The 16,053-nt window shown below is 46.7% G+C and overlaps 1 protein-coding gene across 1 annotated transcript in view; it reads left to right on the top strand.

The window, feature by feature from the left end:
* The first annotated feature begins 2,314 nt into the window (after positions 1-2,314).
* LOC126355702 (ice-structuring glycoprotein-like) overlaps positions 2,315-16,053 on the top strand; it is an 83,167-nt gene continuing 69,428 nt past the window's right edge. Inside the window, exons 1-2 of the mRNA XM_050006071.1 lie at positions 2,315-2,413; positions 8,935-9,936. Coding sequence (XP_049862028.1) covers positions 2,402-2,413; positions 8,935-9,936 — 1,014 coding nt within the window. The 5' untranslated portion in view covers positions 2,315-2,401. The remainder of the gene's footprint in view (positions 2,414-8,934; positions 9,937-16,053) is intronic.

The following is a 16,053-nucleotide window of genomic DNA, read 5'->3' as shown; positions in this document are numbered from 1 at the left end:
TTCACAACCTGATAGAACCTACTACCAGGAAAAATCTAAAATGTTTGTGAGTTCAAGGCAGATTCTAAGGCAAGAAAGAAAGACTTTCCCACTAAGAAAAAAAGGCGTCAAGATTAACCGCTGCGAAAAACAGACTTAAACCACAGGAAGAAGCAGCAGTTACCCTATTTAAACACTTCTGGAGCCACAGGCTTACTGCTGAGTGGAATACTTATTTTTGTGAGGACACACTGCGACATTATTGGCTTAAATTATGAGTGTAAATTATGACTTTGTCGAAGTTCTGAAAGTTTGTTGCTGTCAGTGTTGTTAAATCAAGAGCATGACACATATTTTTTAAACTTTTTCAATGATATGTTCCTCTGATTTGCAATCTCTTTGAAGGTAATATGTGAACATTTAATAAGGACTGATGTAAATAAATTATTAATTTAATATTGTAATATTTATACCTTTAACGTACTTTTATTAAAATTCTTGGCGTCTATGGCACGTCAAAAATTGGTGTTGAAGGCGGCGTGGGGCGTGGGGCGGAGAGGTGTCAGTCACAGTAGACATCAATAATACACAGCTGAGAGTAGCCTGTGTACTGATCGACAGTACAAACTCTCTGGAGTGTATGCAGCCATCGCTCTTGTCCCATCTTCTTACAACCAAGAAAGAGACGTCGAGATTGAAGACATTTGAAAACTCACTGCAAATCATGCAGCGTCTATGACATGTCTCTGAATCGAACCCTGGGTCTTGTAATGGTTCTTTATTTACGTGACCATTACGGCACTCCAACCCCAGTTCTCGATAACAGTAATATCACATTTGGTTTTATTAATGTATAAGTACTCCGATATATCGATATCTCACAGTGATATAGTTCTTGTGTGTATTCATTTCTGTGAGACTATCATAATCTTTGACTTACTAGTAACCGTTTTGGCGCGAATGCGCACAGAGCAGTCTTTGTTTCACTTTGCAGAAGTTAAGTTGTTATTGCGCTTTGTAAAGTCTTGTGTTTGGTTAAAGTGGAAATTAAATATATGAAGATTGATACAAAACTGTTTTCTTGATGATGTGACAATTAAGAAGAAGTTTAATAAAAATGTGGATCGTGAACACCAAGTCAAAAATTATTTCTAGTCTACCATTTTTCTGATCTGGGATTGTTTGATCCTTAAGAATTCCCTGAAAAACGCATTTGTTAGGTCTACAAATATTGCTAAAATACAGATCTGGACCTTCTAGCAGTCAAAATGGAATCACCCTAGAATCAACTGGATGAGCCATAACAACTTCGACGATCTCTACGTGGGAATCCATTCAAGATGAGTGCCAAAATTAATGACTTTTTTTACAGTGGCTTCATTATTTCCATTCTGACGATACCATCCACAGCCAATAACTTTGTTGTTGCCCGATAAAGCGAACATATGCTGCGTGAGCAACATTATAAATCTGATTTCTAGCCTACTTTGCAAGTGGTGGTATTGTTAGAATCTGCACCTGGGGAGCAGGTTATCCGCTAATATCGTACCATCTACAAAACGTTCTCCAGCTAATAGCTACAACATGAGCTAGTGATTTGTAACTTTCTGCCGGCCGGAGTGGCCGAGCGGTTCTAGGCGCTTCAGTCTGGAACTGCGCGACCACTACGGTCGCAGGTTCGAATCCTGCCTTGGGCATGGATGTGTGTGATGTCCGTAGGTTAGTTAGGTTTAAGTAGTTCTAAGTTCTAGGGGACTGATGACCTCATATGTCAAGTGGTGGTGGTGGTGGTTAGTGTTTAACGTCCCGTCGACAACGAGATCATTAGAGACGGAGCGCAAGCTCGGGTTAGGGAAGGATTGGGAAGGAAATCGGCCGTGCCCTTTCAAAGGAACCATCCCGGCATTTGCCTGAAACGATTTAGGGAAATCAAGGAAAACCTAAACCAGGATGGCTGGAGATGGGATTGAACCGTCGTCCTCCCGAATGCGAGTCCAGCTTGCTAACCACTGCGCCACCTCGCTCGGTATGTTAAGTCCCATAGTGCTCAGAGCCATTTGTACCATTTTTTTGTCACTTTCTGTAGTCTGATAATCATAAGTTTCTACAGAATATGGATGTATTAGACACGCTGTAAGGCGGCCTCCCTTCCGGACTTGACCGAAACTGGAGCGTGCGTCGGCGTTTGGCGGTCGGCGGCACGCATTGATGTGTCCTTGGCCGGGGTCAGGGCGGGGCCTGGCTGGAGAAGGAAAGGCTGTCAGAGGCGGACACGGGCCGGTGTACCTGGACGTGGGTATGAACGGCCGCTGACCCAGCCAGCGCACGCTGGACGCCCGGCCCGGCTCTCTATAAAGGCGGGCCGCACGCACCACCGGCCACAGTCGCTCAGCATCCGACGCCGACCGCACCTGCTGCAGACATGAACGCCCTGGTGAGTGGGCCGCCAGCCGCCGGGCTTTCCTCGCTACTGATCTTCGGCTAGCTCCCGAGTACTTCATTATTACTTCTGTGTCGCCCGTCTTCACTGGTTTGATGCGGCTCGCCACGGCTTTATTCCCTGTGCCAAAGTGCTCACCTCTTCAGTTCAGAGCAGCACTTGCTCTCAACGTCTTCAATTATTCTTTGGTATATTCCAATCAGCCGAGCGGTCTAAGGCGATGCAGTCATGGACTGTGCGGCTGGTCCCGGCGGAGGTTCGAGTCCTCCCTCGGGCATGGGTGTTTGTGTTTGTCCTTAGGATAATTTAGGTTAAGTAGTGTGTAAGCTTAGGGACTGATGACCTTAGCAGTTAAGTCCCATAAGATTTCACACACATTTGAACATTTGTATATTCCAATCCCCCACTGTCAACCCCCCCCCCCCCCCCCCCTGTACAGTTTTCACCTTCTGCAGCTCCTTCTTGTACCACAGAATTTATTCCCTGACGTTTTAACACGTATCCCATTATCCTGTCCCTTCTTTTTATAAATGTTTTCCACGTACTTCTCTCCTCACCAATTCTGTGGAGAAACTCGTCATTTTTACTAATTCATTTAATTTCAACATCCTTTTACAGCATTTTATCTCAAGTGCGTCGATTCTCATCTTTTCTGATTTTCCCACAGTCCTTGATTCATTTCTATAAATGCTATTCTCCGAACACCACTTGTCAGAACTTTTTTTTTCCTCCAGTGGAATGTTGATCTGTCTTGTGAACTTTTTATGTTCGCCTCGGTTCGTTCGGGGGGGGGGGGGGGGACATTGCTGCCAAGGTAGCAATTTTCCTTCACTTCAAGTACTTCGGGAGCCGGCCGCGGTGGCCGAGCCGTTCTAGGCGCTGCAGTCTGGAACCGCGAGACCGATACGGTCGCACGTTCCAATCCTGCCTCGGGCATGGCTGTGTGTGATATACTTAGTTTAGTTAGGTTTAACTAGTTCTAAGTTCTAGGGGACTAATGACCTCAGAAGTTGAGTCCCATAGTGCTCAGGGCCATTTGAACCATCTTCAGTTCGGAGAAGCACTTGCTCTCGACGTATTCAGTTATTCTTTGATACATTCCAGTCTCGCAATATCTGTATTCCTCTACAGTTTTCACCTTCTGCAGCTCCTTCTCGTACCACAGAAGCTATTCCATGACGTTTTAACACGTATGCTATTATCCTGTCCCTCCTATTTGTCAATGTTTTCCACGTACTTCTCTCCTCAACAACTCTGCGGAGAACCTCTTCATTTTTACTAATTCATTTAATTTTTAACATCCTTCTACAGCAGTATATCTCAAGCGCGTCGGTTCTCATCTTTTCTGATTTTCCCACAGTGCATGATCCATTTCTATATAGTACTGTTCTCCAAAAGTATTTTCTCAGAGACTTTTTCTTCCAATCTAATGTTGGCATGTCTAGTCAACTTTTTATGCCCCTCTCGGTTCGTCCGTCAAATGTTACTTTGCTGCCAAGATAGCAGTTAACCTTCAGTTCATGTACTTCGGGGTCACGCATTTTGAAGTTAAGCATGTCTAAAAACTTCGTTCTAATTCTCCTCATTAGTTTCGTCTTTCTGCAGTCTACTCTCAATCTAAAAAAATGGCCCTAAGCACTATGAGACTTAACATCTGACTAGCACACTGGACTCGCATTCGGGAGGACGACGGTTCAATCCCGCGTCCGGCCATCCTCATTTAGGTTTTCCGTGATTTCCCTAAATCGCTCTAGGCAAATGCCGGGATGGTTCCTTTGAAAGGGCACCGACGACTTCCTTCCCCGTCCTTCCCTAATCCGATGACCTGGCTGTCGAGTCTTCCCCAAACAACCCAACCCCCCAACTTAACATCTGAGGTCATGAGTCCCCTAGACTTAGAACTACTTAATCCTAAATAACCTAAGGACATCACACACATCCATGCTCGAGGCAGGATTCAAACCTGCGACTGTAGCAATAGCGCGGTTCCGGACTAAAGCGGCTAGAACCGCTCGGTCATAGCGGCCGGCTCTACTCTCAATCTATATTCTGTACTCAATACACTATTTGTCCCATTCAACAGATCCTGTAATTCTTCTGCACTTTCACTGTAGTGATACGTGGGCTATTTAAAAGTTTACTGGGAACGTATACATTTTGCAAGGGCTGGATATAGCCGTACAGAATTATCACAGCTAGACGATTCGAAGGAGTTTCCTTCGGGTGGGAGGAAGGACGAGTGAAAGCAAGGTTGTCATCAGTCTTCTGACTGATTTTGTACAGCCTCCCTCCTGGCAATATTTCCATCAGAGAGTGCATCCACATACAACTTCCTTAATTAAGCGTTCAATCTAATCTCCGCCGTTCCCCACAGGTTTTCACTCTATTGTTCTAGTACAGTAGAATTTATTACCTGATTCTTAACAAACATTCTATCACTTTTAATAGTTAGTGTTTCTACATATTCTTTTCCTCGTCGACTCTGGGGAGACCCTCCTTATTTGTTACTTCTCCACTTAATTTTCGTCATCCTTCTGCATAACAGCATTTCAAATGCTTCGTCTTCTTCTTTTACAGTTATGAGCTTCGTCTATTCCATGGCCCCTAGTTTTGATACAAAGTTTGTGGTCAATCTCATTTCTGTTGAACACTTTTGTCTTTATTTCCTGTTAATTCATATAATGCAGTCAATAGATAGTTTATCACAATTATCATGTTCTGCAATTCATCCCTTCCACAGGGGACAGGAATCTCAATAGCGAATATTAACACTGACATCCTTTCACTTTCAATATTAACTTCCTTCTGAATGATTGTTTTGTTAATTCAACTGTTCTTCGACGTACAGGTTAAACAGTAGGGAAGAAAGACTGCATCCCTGACTGACTCCCATTTTTAATCACCGAATTTCTCTCACGGTGATCCATTATTATTCTTTCCATTTGCTTCGTGTACACACTGAATATCACCCGGTTTTCTTTCTTATATGCAGTTTCCTGAGAAATTAGAAATCTTCCTCACTTTCACGTTGTCGAACGTTCTAGTTATCAGTTCTGAAAGGAACGGTAATACGCAAGAATTGCGTAGTGACAATTTAATATCTTTGAAGCGTGTGCATACTTAACGCAAAAACCGATTTCCATTGCCTCAGTAACGATTTATGGACAGTTCAGGAGGTATGCTTAGGTACATTAACAGTAATGCGGCTGACGGAAAGAAAAGTAATGCAGATTCAACTCCTGGCCATGTCACATATTTTCACTAGTAGCTACAGATAAGTCGTTTATACGCTGATGGTTAACCCCCTCCCATCACCATCCTTTCTTATTTTTTAACGTATTCTAGGTGCCGCAAAGACTATCAGCCGTTTACAGCTTTATTACACAATCGCTTTCGATCTCGTATAACCATCACGGTGTTTTGCTCATAGCAATAAGACAGGAAAACGTAGAAGTCTACATAATGAAAGTACACTTATATACTAACCCCTATAATGGAGAAAGGGCTCACACCACTTACAGTACTCTCAGTTTTTCGAGCGCATCACAACTTCATAATGTACTGTAGTAGATCATAGCTGTGGTGCCGAGATTAATGTCCTTGACTTCCGGTAGGCATCCGACACAGTTCCGCACTGGCGTTTAGTGAACAATGTAAGAGCTTATCGAATGTCGGTCCAGATTTGTGACTGAATTCAGTACTTTTGCAGCAGATCGAACGGAAAACGCCGTAGGTAATGGAACAAAATCCGCTAATTTAAAGGTAGTTTCGGTAATAACCAAAGGAGGTATTATAGGAACTTTATTTCTCACCGTTTCTATTAGTGATTTACTGGAACCGTTAGAGGCTGTTGTCTGCAGGAAATGAAGGCTGCAACACCAGATGACTGTACCGAAATGCACGAGGACCTGCAGAGGACAGATAATTGATGCAGGGCCTGGCAGTTGATCACGAAAGTAAATAAATGTAGTGTTTTGGACACGTATAGCCGAAGCAATCGACTAATGTTCGATCACACTTGGCATCGAACGACTGGAAACCAGTTAAATACCTTAAGTGGAATAACCACATAAAACTGTTAGTAAGAAAAGCAGATGCCAATGTGAGATTCATTGTGAGATACTTAAGTAAACAGCGATTCGTCTTCGAAAGTAGTGGCTTGTAAAAACAAGTATGATTACTGAGTGAGATGGAGGAGATACAACGAAGAGCGACGATTCTCGCCAGGAGGTCATTTAGTCGGCGTAGGAGCTTTACAGAGATGCTTATGCCAAACACAAGTAGCTGTCGATAAAAGAGAGGCATTGTCATTACGGACAGGTTTACCATCGACTTTCCGACAGCTTACATACCAAGGTAGTCACATGAAATGTATCTTCCTTGCACATACGCCTTTACTGAAAATACAGGGTTATTCATAAGTACCTTCGAGGTTTCAGAGAACGATTGCGTGGAAACTAGAAGACGTACAGTACGATGTCGTATGTCAGTAGCTACAGAATCTCCCCTTTTCATACGCACCGTGGAGGTCACCAGAAGGGGGAAGGTGTTTTAGAGAAAATGATCCACTCGATATTGGCGCATCGAACTGGTTCGAATCTGGAGATAGGCAAACCAAAGAGCAATTTTAGAAAGTGGGCAGCTGTCGTTGAGCCGCAGTAGTAGCGACTTCAGTGAATTGCATGCGCATATTGATGCGCTGAGGCGCTCTAATGACTAATATGTGTCTGCGTTCTGTGTGTCTCGCAGTTTTTGTATAGTAGTCCGCTGATACCCTTCAGATACTTATGAATAACGCTCCGCTGCAATTAAGATAAACTGAACACTATTCCAGAACTCCCCTGCAAATGGCGCCAGTAACTACTTGATCTAGACGCTAACGACATCATCTGCCACCTCCACTGAAGAGCGAAAGAAACTGGTACTCCTGCCTAATGCGGTGTATGACCTCTGCAGGTACGCAGAACTGCTACCACAGGACGTGGCATGGACTGATGTCTGAAATAGTGCTGGAGGAAAACACCATCAATCCCGAAAGGCTGTCCACAAATCCGTAAGATCACATACTAAGGAATCCGAGATATGCTCTATAATGTTCATGTCTATGGAGTTTGGTGGCCAGCGGAAGTGTTGAAACTGAGAAGAGTATTCCTGGAGCCACTCTGTAGCAATTCTGGACGTGTGGGGTGTTGCACAGTCCCGCTGCAACTGCCCAAGTCCGTCGGAATGTGCAATGGTCACGAATGGATGCAGGTGATCAGACAGATCCTTATATACGTGTCACCTGTCAGAGTCGTATCTACACGTATCTGGGGTCTCACATCACTCCAACTGCACATGCCCCACACTATTACAGAGCCTCTAACAGCTGCTGACATACAGGGTCCATGGATTCATGAGGCTGTCTCCATATCCGTACACGTCCATCTGCTGGATACTTCCAGTCATCAACAGTGCAATGTCGGCGTTGAAGGGCACAGGCGAGGCGTAAAGCTTTGCGTCGAGCAGTCATCAAGGGTACACGAATGGGCCTTCGGCTCCGAAGATCCATATCGATTATTTGTCGTTGAATGGTTCGCACGCTGACACTTGTTGATGGCCTGGCACTGAAATCTGCAGCAATTTGCGAAAGGGTTGCACTTCTATGGCGTTGAACGGTTGAGTCGTCGTTGGTCCAGTTCTTACAGGATCATTTTCCGGACGCAGCGTGAAATGGTGGTCCGGGAAGATCACTACTTCATCGGTACCTCGGAGACGCTATGTGCTATCGCTCGTGCGGCGACTGTGACACCAGGTTCAGACTCATTTAAATCTTGATAACCAGTCATTGTAGCAGCAGTACCCGATCTAACAACTGCGCCGGACACTTGTTGTCTTATATAGGCGTTGCGACCGCACCGACGTGTTCTGCCTGTTTACATATCTCTGCATGCTAGTCCGCGAACCCGCCCGGTCGCCTGTGCGGTCTAACGCACGGCTTTCAAGGCAGGAAGGAGCGGCTGGTCCCCGGTAGGAATCCGCCCGGCGGATTTGTGTCGTGGTTCGGTAAACTGGCCAGTCTGTGGATGGTTTTTAGGCGTTTTTCCCATCTGCCTCGTCGAATGCCCCTTATTCCGCCTCAGTTACACTATTTCGGCGATTGCTGCGCAAACAAGTTCTCCACGTGCACGTACAGCACCAGTACTCTAGCACGCAAACATAGGAGTTACACTCGTCTGGTGTGAGGCGTTCCCTGGGGGGTCCACAGGGGGCCGAACCGCACAATATCGCTGAAAGAGTGGTTTGGTGTGTTGCGGCGGAGGGATGTAGTGGACTGCGGTAGTCGTGGTGGGGTTGTGGACCACTGCGGCTGCGGCGGGGACGGAGCCTCTCCGTCGTTTCTAGGTCTCCTGTTAACACACAATACAATACAATGCTAGTACGCATGCCTACTGCAGCTTCTTTGGCGCTTCGGTGTATGTAATGTGCGACGTAGACTTGTAGCGGCCTGGTGGTGACGGCTGTGCTGCCCGCAGGTGGTTCTCTCGCTGGCCGTGGCGGCCGCGCTCGCCGAGCCCAGGCCGGGCTACCTGGGCGCCACCACGTACGCAGCGGGGCTCGGCATCCACGCCGCCCCCCTGACGCTGCCCGCCGCCTCCGTGCTGGCGCCAGCCGTGTCCTCGCAGTTCCACGCGCAGGACGAGCTGGGCCAGTACCACTACGGCTACAGCGGCGGCCCCTCCGCCAAGGAGGAGATCCGCACCGCCGACGGCTCCGTCGCCGGCGCCTACTCCTACGTGGACGCCCACGGCGTCGTGCAGAGCGCCCACTACGTGTCCGACCCCGTCAACGGCTTCCGCGTCGCCGCCACTAACCTCCCGGTCGGTCCCGCCGCTCCCGCCCCCGCCGTCGTGGCTGCCGCCCCCGCCGTCGCCGTGGCCGCCGCGCCCGCCGTCGTCGCCGACACCCCCGAAGTCGCCGCCGCCAAGGCCGCCCACTTCGACGCCCACCTGGCCGCCAAGGCCGCCGTCCTCGGCCGCAAGAAGCGCAGCCCCGGCTTCCTGAGCGCAGCCGCCCCCGCAGCCGTGCTGTCCACCCCCGCCGCCACCGCCCTCGCCGCCCCCGCCGTGGCCGTCGCTCCCGCCCGCAGCTTCGCCTACTCCGCCGTCGCCGCACACGGTGCGCAGGTGGTCCCCGCCGGTCCCGTGGCCGCCTACGCCGCCGCCGCCCCCGTCGTGGCCGCCGCCCCCGCCGCCGTTGCCTACTCCGCCCACGCGCCTGTCGCCTACTCCGCCCCCGCCGCCGCGGCCGTCCTGCCAGTGGCCGCCTCCAGCCAGTACCGCGTCCAGGACGAACTCGGCCAGTACACCTACGGCTACGCCGACGGAAACTCCGCCAAGACTGAGAGCCGCGCTGCTGACGGCTCCACTGTCGGTGGATACTCCTACGTAGACGGCCACGGCCTGGTGCAGAGCGTCAAGTACCACGCCGATGCCTTGGGCTTCAGGGTCGCCGCCACCAACCTTCCCGTCGGACCAGCTTAAGTTGAACATCACACCCGCTCTCTCCCTGGAAATGTTTACCACATACATATACACGCACACATATACCTATATGGCAAGCACAAATGCCGGGATAGACACCTGTTGCTACACTGCTGCATCCTAGCAAACATGTGTCAGCACTGCGATGGCACACACCTTGTAACACAGGTTGCTCCCACTTTCGGACACAGAGAGGCCTTGGCGCTGGATGACGACTGAGCGAGTCCCCTGCTGGGCTGGAGCCGCCCTCAGCCCCCTTTGCTGAAGGCGGGCAGCGCCAGAGCAGGTTCCCTGTCCACTCTTCCTCCACTCGTACCTTTCTTCCCTTAATTTAATGTATAGAACACTCTGTAAATCTTCATTTGTGTAAATATGCAATAATATATTATTATTGATACATATTTGCGCTGAAAATACTGTCGGCTTTATACTATGTGCAATAAATGTTTTTAGAATCAACCTTTTGTCTTGTTTTCTTGAATCCCCTGTAATACACAGCATCACACACATTTACAACAATGAAGTCTATTATCATTAGACTCTTCTTAAAATCGTGTGCCTCAAGTTGCATAAAAGAACTTTTTTTCGCAAAACAGCTGATGCAGTTTACTAAAAGTATTTCATTTTTTATTCAGAAACTAGATTGGAACAGGCCTTGCCATCAATTGGTAGAATCTGCGTACAAGAACATAGTATACTCATCAGCTTACCTTCCATTCAGAAGGCTGTTGCCACCAGCGACTGTTATATTGACTTGTGAATAATAGATTTCAGCTATCAGTCGTCCTTTTTAAATTTTATTGGCAGATCCAAATTTCAGCTAGAGAATAGCTATTCTGAATGCACTATCATTTTTGATCAGTGCATGTAATGCCTGTTTGTCGGCAGTTCAATGAGACATGGATGAAGCCCGGCCAACAGGCATTACATGCATTGATCAAAAATGATAGTGCATTCTGATTGGCTAGTCTCTAGCTGAAATCTGGATCTGCCAATATAATTTAAAAAGGACGACTGATAGCTGAAATCTATTATTTACAAGTACATAAAATTTACTAATAGACGGGAGAAAAGACGTAATACAATACGACAATCGTTAAAGCCATTGAGCACTTACTTTTAAAATTATTTGTGATGAATACTACATTATAATTTTAAAAAGGAACGCCTGTATAAAATTACTTCATTTCCGCAAACTTGCAAAACTTTTGTTCTAAGGACTTTCTGAATCAGTCTTATTCGCAGTTGTCTGGCAGTTTGTGTAATCCGGATTACTTAATTACTTACCGCTGTCCTAACAAGTACAAGTATTATTATTACATATCAAAATAACCACATTTACATTGAGTCATAAATATGTACCTTGCTAATGGAGTGACTTTGTCTTATTGGAGGGCAGCAGGTTTAGGGCTCTACACTTTTTTTTTGGCAAGCCAGACATTGTATCTCGAATTGTCAATGTACAGGTTGGCTATAATTAAATCGTTCAGATGGCTCTAAGCGGTATGGGACTTAACATCTGTGGTCATCAGTAACCTAAACTTAGAACTCTTAAACCTAACTAACCTAAGGACATCACACACATCCATGCCCAAGGCAGGAGTCGGACCTGCGACGGTAGCAGCAGCGCGGTTCCGGGCTGAAACGCCTAGAACCGCTCTGCCACAGCGGCCGGCGGCTATAATTAAACTCCTGTTGCTTGAGCCAGTGTAGACAGCTACGGCGAATTAGGAATGAAACACAAACATCAGTGTGAATTGCAGCTGGAGGTAGCAGACATGGATAAGGATCCACAGTGATGCAGCCCTTCGCGAGAATCGAGGATTACGAAAAGGTCCTATACTTACAACGGGGTTGAGTAACATGATTCGAAGGTTCGAATGAGCTGGTGACTTTGGAATTGTTCCAACAAGTGGCCGACGGCTAGTTCTGCCACAAATTGTTGAAGAAGTTTCTGTTGCCATGGCTGAGAGTGCTGACGCAATGTGCGATTTTCAAGCAGTGCACGAGCTGTGTCACTACTGCTTTTCCGCGGTGCACCGTTTTTCGGGCAGCGTTAGTGCAATCTCTGTCCGCCCCCGTTAGTTGAGTGGTCAGCGAGACAGTTCCCAGTTAGGTCAGAGTTATTCTCCGCTCAGGGACTGGGTGTTGTGTTGTCCTTCTCATCATGATTTCATCCCCATCGACGCGCAAGTCGAAAGACTTGTACCCGAAGAACGGTCTACCCGACGGGTGGCCCTAGTCACACGACATTTACATTTATTTAGTGCAATCTCTAGTGCGGTTCCAGGCTGTCGTGGATGCAGATGGTCGCCACACTGAGCAACATGAAACGCAAACACAGTAAGCAATTAATAAACGTTACCCACTCATGTGGAAATTAAAATGTTTGTCTTTCTATGGTTTTTTCGTTATTTTTCTTCGGCAGTTTCTTTGTCCTACGTCGACTCACTTTTCATGTGGCCCCTCTCAAGTAGCGAACGTGCAATTAAAACCAGCCTGTATGCAGATTGAAGCATTACAGTCGATACATCGGTTACATTCTCTTCATATTAGACTACAATTTTCGTGTACTTTCTCTAAGAAGAGAAAACTTGTTGAAAAATTGTCAATAAATTTTTACATGCTTCAAATTCAATACCTTATAAAGACCATATGTGACACAATCTAAAAAAAATTGTTTGGGATGTAAAAACTGTTAACCCTATGTCTAACAAAAACTATTCAAGAAATTATAGAATCCCATACGGTAGGGAGCTGCTTGGGCAGTAGAAATGTACTGCGATCACAAAATAAAGTATACTAGAACACTACCTGATAAAAAAAAATTAAAACTTTTCCAATGAAAAAAACGAAGTTAAATACAACACTGGGAACGCATGAGAGTAAGATGATAATTAGAAAGCAGTTACAGTCACACGACGATGGAGGACCAAAATGAAATAATCTAATAATTCAAGTATTAAGCAGTTGCGAACAAATTACACTCTTGGAAATTGAAATAAGAACACCGTGAATTCATTGTCCCAGGAAGGGGAAACTTTATTGACACATTCCTGGGGTCAGATACATCACACATGATCACACTGACAGAACCACAGGCACATAGACACAGGCAACAGAGCATGCACAATGTCGGCACTAGTACAGTGTATATCCACCTTTCGCAGCAATGCAGGCTGCTATTCTCCCATGGAGACGATCGTAGAGATGCTGGATGTAGTCCTGTGGAACGGCTTGCCATGCCATTTCCACCTGGCGCCTCAGTTGGACCAGCGTTCGTGCTGGACGTGCAGACCGCGTGAGACGACGCTTCATCCAGTCCTAAACATGCTCAATGGGGGACAGATCGGGAGATCTTGCTGGCCAGGGTAGTTGACTTACACCTTCTAGAGCACGTTGGGTGGCACGGGATACATGCGGACGTGCATTGTCCTGTTGGAACAGCAAGTTCCCTTGCCCGTCTAGGAATGGTAGAACGATGGGTTCGATGACGGTTTGGATGTACCGTTCACTATTCAGTGTCCCCTCGACGATCACCAGAGGTGTACGGCCAGTGTAGGAGATCGCTCCCCACAACATGATGCTGGGTGTTGGCCCTGTGTGCCTCGGTCGTATGCAGTCCTGATTGTGGCGCTCACCTGCACGGCGCCAAACACGCATACGACCATCATTGGCACCAAGGCAGAAGCGACTCTCATCGCTGAAGACGACACGTCTCCATTCGTCCCTCCATTCACGCCTGTCGCGACACCACTGGAGGCGGGCTGCACGATGTTGGGGCGTGAGCGGAAGACGGCCTAACGGTGCGCGGGACCGTAGCCCAGCTTCATGGAGACTTTATGGAGCAAGCTACGACGATAACCAAGGAAGTTTTTTGTGAAACTTTACGTCGTCTCCGCAGAGCCATTCAAAACAAACATAGAGGAATGCTTTCGTCTGGCGCTGTTTTGATCCATGACAATGCCCGACCACACAGTGCCAACATGACAAAAGAGCTCCTCAAAAAGTTTAAATGGGAAATTTTTGAACATCCACCATACAGCCCGGACCTAGCACTAAGTGATTATCACCTGTTCCGAGAAATGAAGTCACGGTTAGGTGGGCAGCGCTTCACTAGTATCGAAGAAATTTAGGACGCCGTGAAGACTTACCTGTCTTCACTGGCGGCAACATTATTCGAGGAAGGCATCGAAAAGCTTGTGTCACGGAATGACAAGTGCCTCAATCGTTTTGGCGATTATGTAGAAAAATAAGTAAAGACTTTACTGTACTTTTGGTAATAAAATTATTATTTTCTGTACATTTTTTTAAATTTACAGCCAATTGGATGTTGAAAAAAAAAGAGCTCTCGTATATTTAGCAGTAGCACTAACGGCTTAAGGCCCAATGATAAACTTCTTCCACAATTAAGCCAAAACACACAGTCTGAAAAAGATAGTACACGGTTTTAGACTGACTCTGGCGTCCAGTCGATCCTACAGATGGCGAAAACTGTCCTGGGAAACGTAATGCCACGCCTGCTCGACCTCTTTACGTAGTTCTGTGAGAGTTGTTGGTTGACGAGTCGCACGAGTAGCTTCTCGTCCCATAAGATCGCGCATGTGTTCGATTAGTGAGAAGTCTAGATCGTGCTGGACAGGGAAGTTGCTACACATCTTTTAGAGCCTGTTGACTTTCAAGGGCAGTGTGTGGATGAACGTTATCCTGTTGGAAAAGCAAATGACCTTTGTCTTGTAAGAACAGCAAACGAACAAGTCTCTCAACATTCTGCACGTACTGAGCACTGATTAGCGCCCCCTCCACAAACACCAAAGGTGAACAAGAGTTGTAGCTTATCGTACCCCAGGCCTTAAGACCTGGGGTGTAGCCAGTGTGACTTGGACGAAAGAGCTCAACGAGACAGTGCTCAACACGTCAACGTCGTACAAGTAAACAACCATCACTTGCGTGCAGGCAGCATCTGCTTTCATCGCTGAAGATAATGGCCCGCCGTTCAATCTGTAAGGTGGCAGAATACATGAAGGTCAGATTCACACCTTACATAAGAGCTTTATACATCACAATGGCAAGGTGAATATGACACCTAACTTAATTTGGTAGTAATGAGCAAATTTGCCTGTCAGTATGCAATGCAAAAAGGGATGACACTCAATTGAGGGTAATTAACACACCGATTCTATAATGCATATTTGAGTGGAAGGTGAAACAAGCAGCAAGAGGCGTTTTAGTTTTGAATTCAGATGGACGAGGGCAGAGGCAAGGCTGCGCTACAGGGGGTAACACAGAAACCACTTAAAGGGGTGTCCCACGCAGAAAGTCAACGACTGACCAGGTGACTCAGATGGGGAGAGCGAGTATAGCGGCCCATCTGAGGGAGGACAGGAAAGAAAGGTATTAGAAATCTGCCTTTCAGAATTACAAATGGATACGAAACAAGACTAGTGACGCGTTTCCGATCACGTGTCCAGCAAGTGGTACGTATGTGAGAAAGTCAATGTATGCATTTAAGCATCTGGAATGGGCACAAAACATTCGATTGGCAGAAACGCGCTGGGAAGAAGAAAAGACAGAATTTAATGGTAGGGACCTAGTGATTGTTAGAGAGAGTTTCCATAAAATAAGAGGAACGCTCCTAATGGTCGAAAAAAGCCATGACGTGAAGAACGAAAGAACACAGATGGGGAGACAGTTCGGCTATGAGTAAGAAAATACAGAAATTATCGGGGACACTTCTCTCAACTGGCGTCAAGTGCAGAACAGAGTGCATAACGCTCTGTACGACACAGAGGAGCGATTTGTGTGAACACTGCGCTCACAGCGCCTGATATCCAGCTAGAAATTAGCTGTAGCATCGTTTAGCTCCAACTGTGGAGAAACGAACCAGCCAACTAGTTAATTGTTCTTGCGAGAACTGAGAGGGCGTTATAATATACACGCTGCTCCAACCATGCGCGTGTGTATTGCCACATTCTAAGACTAGGGATGAGTACATGTTCTCTCGCATAACGAGAAACATAGGGAAAGTTTCTGCTGGAAAATTCAGCAATGGTGTAATTAGTTTTTAGGCATTTCAGCGGAAGAGAGTGCCCTAACAGACGACAGCTCATC

Source organism: Schistocerca gregaria, chromosome 3 (genome assembly GCF_023897955.1).
Source record: "Schistocerca gregaria isolate iqSchGreg1 chromosome 3, iqSchGreg1.2, whole genome shotgun sequence".
Lineage (NCBI taxonomy): Eukaryota > Metazoa > Arthropoda > Insecta > Orthoptera > Acrididae > Schistocerca > Schistocerca gregaria.
Note: the sequence above shows the minus strand (reverse complement) of the source record. Positions and strands in the feature narration are given on the sequence as shown.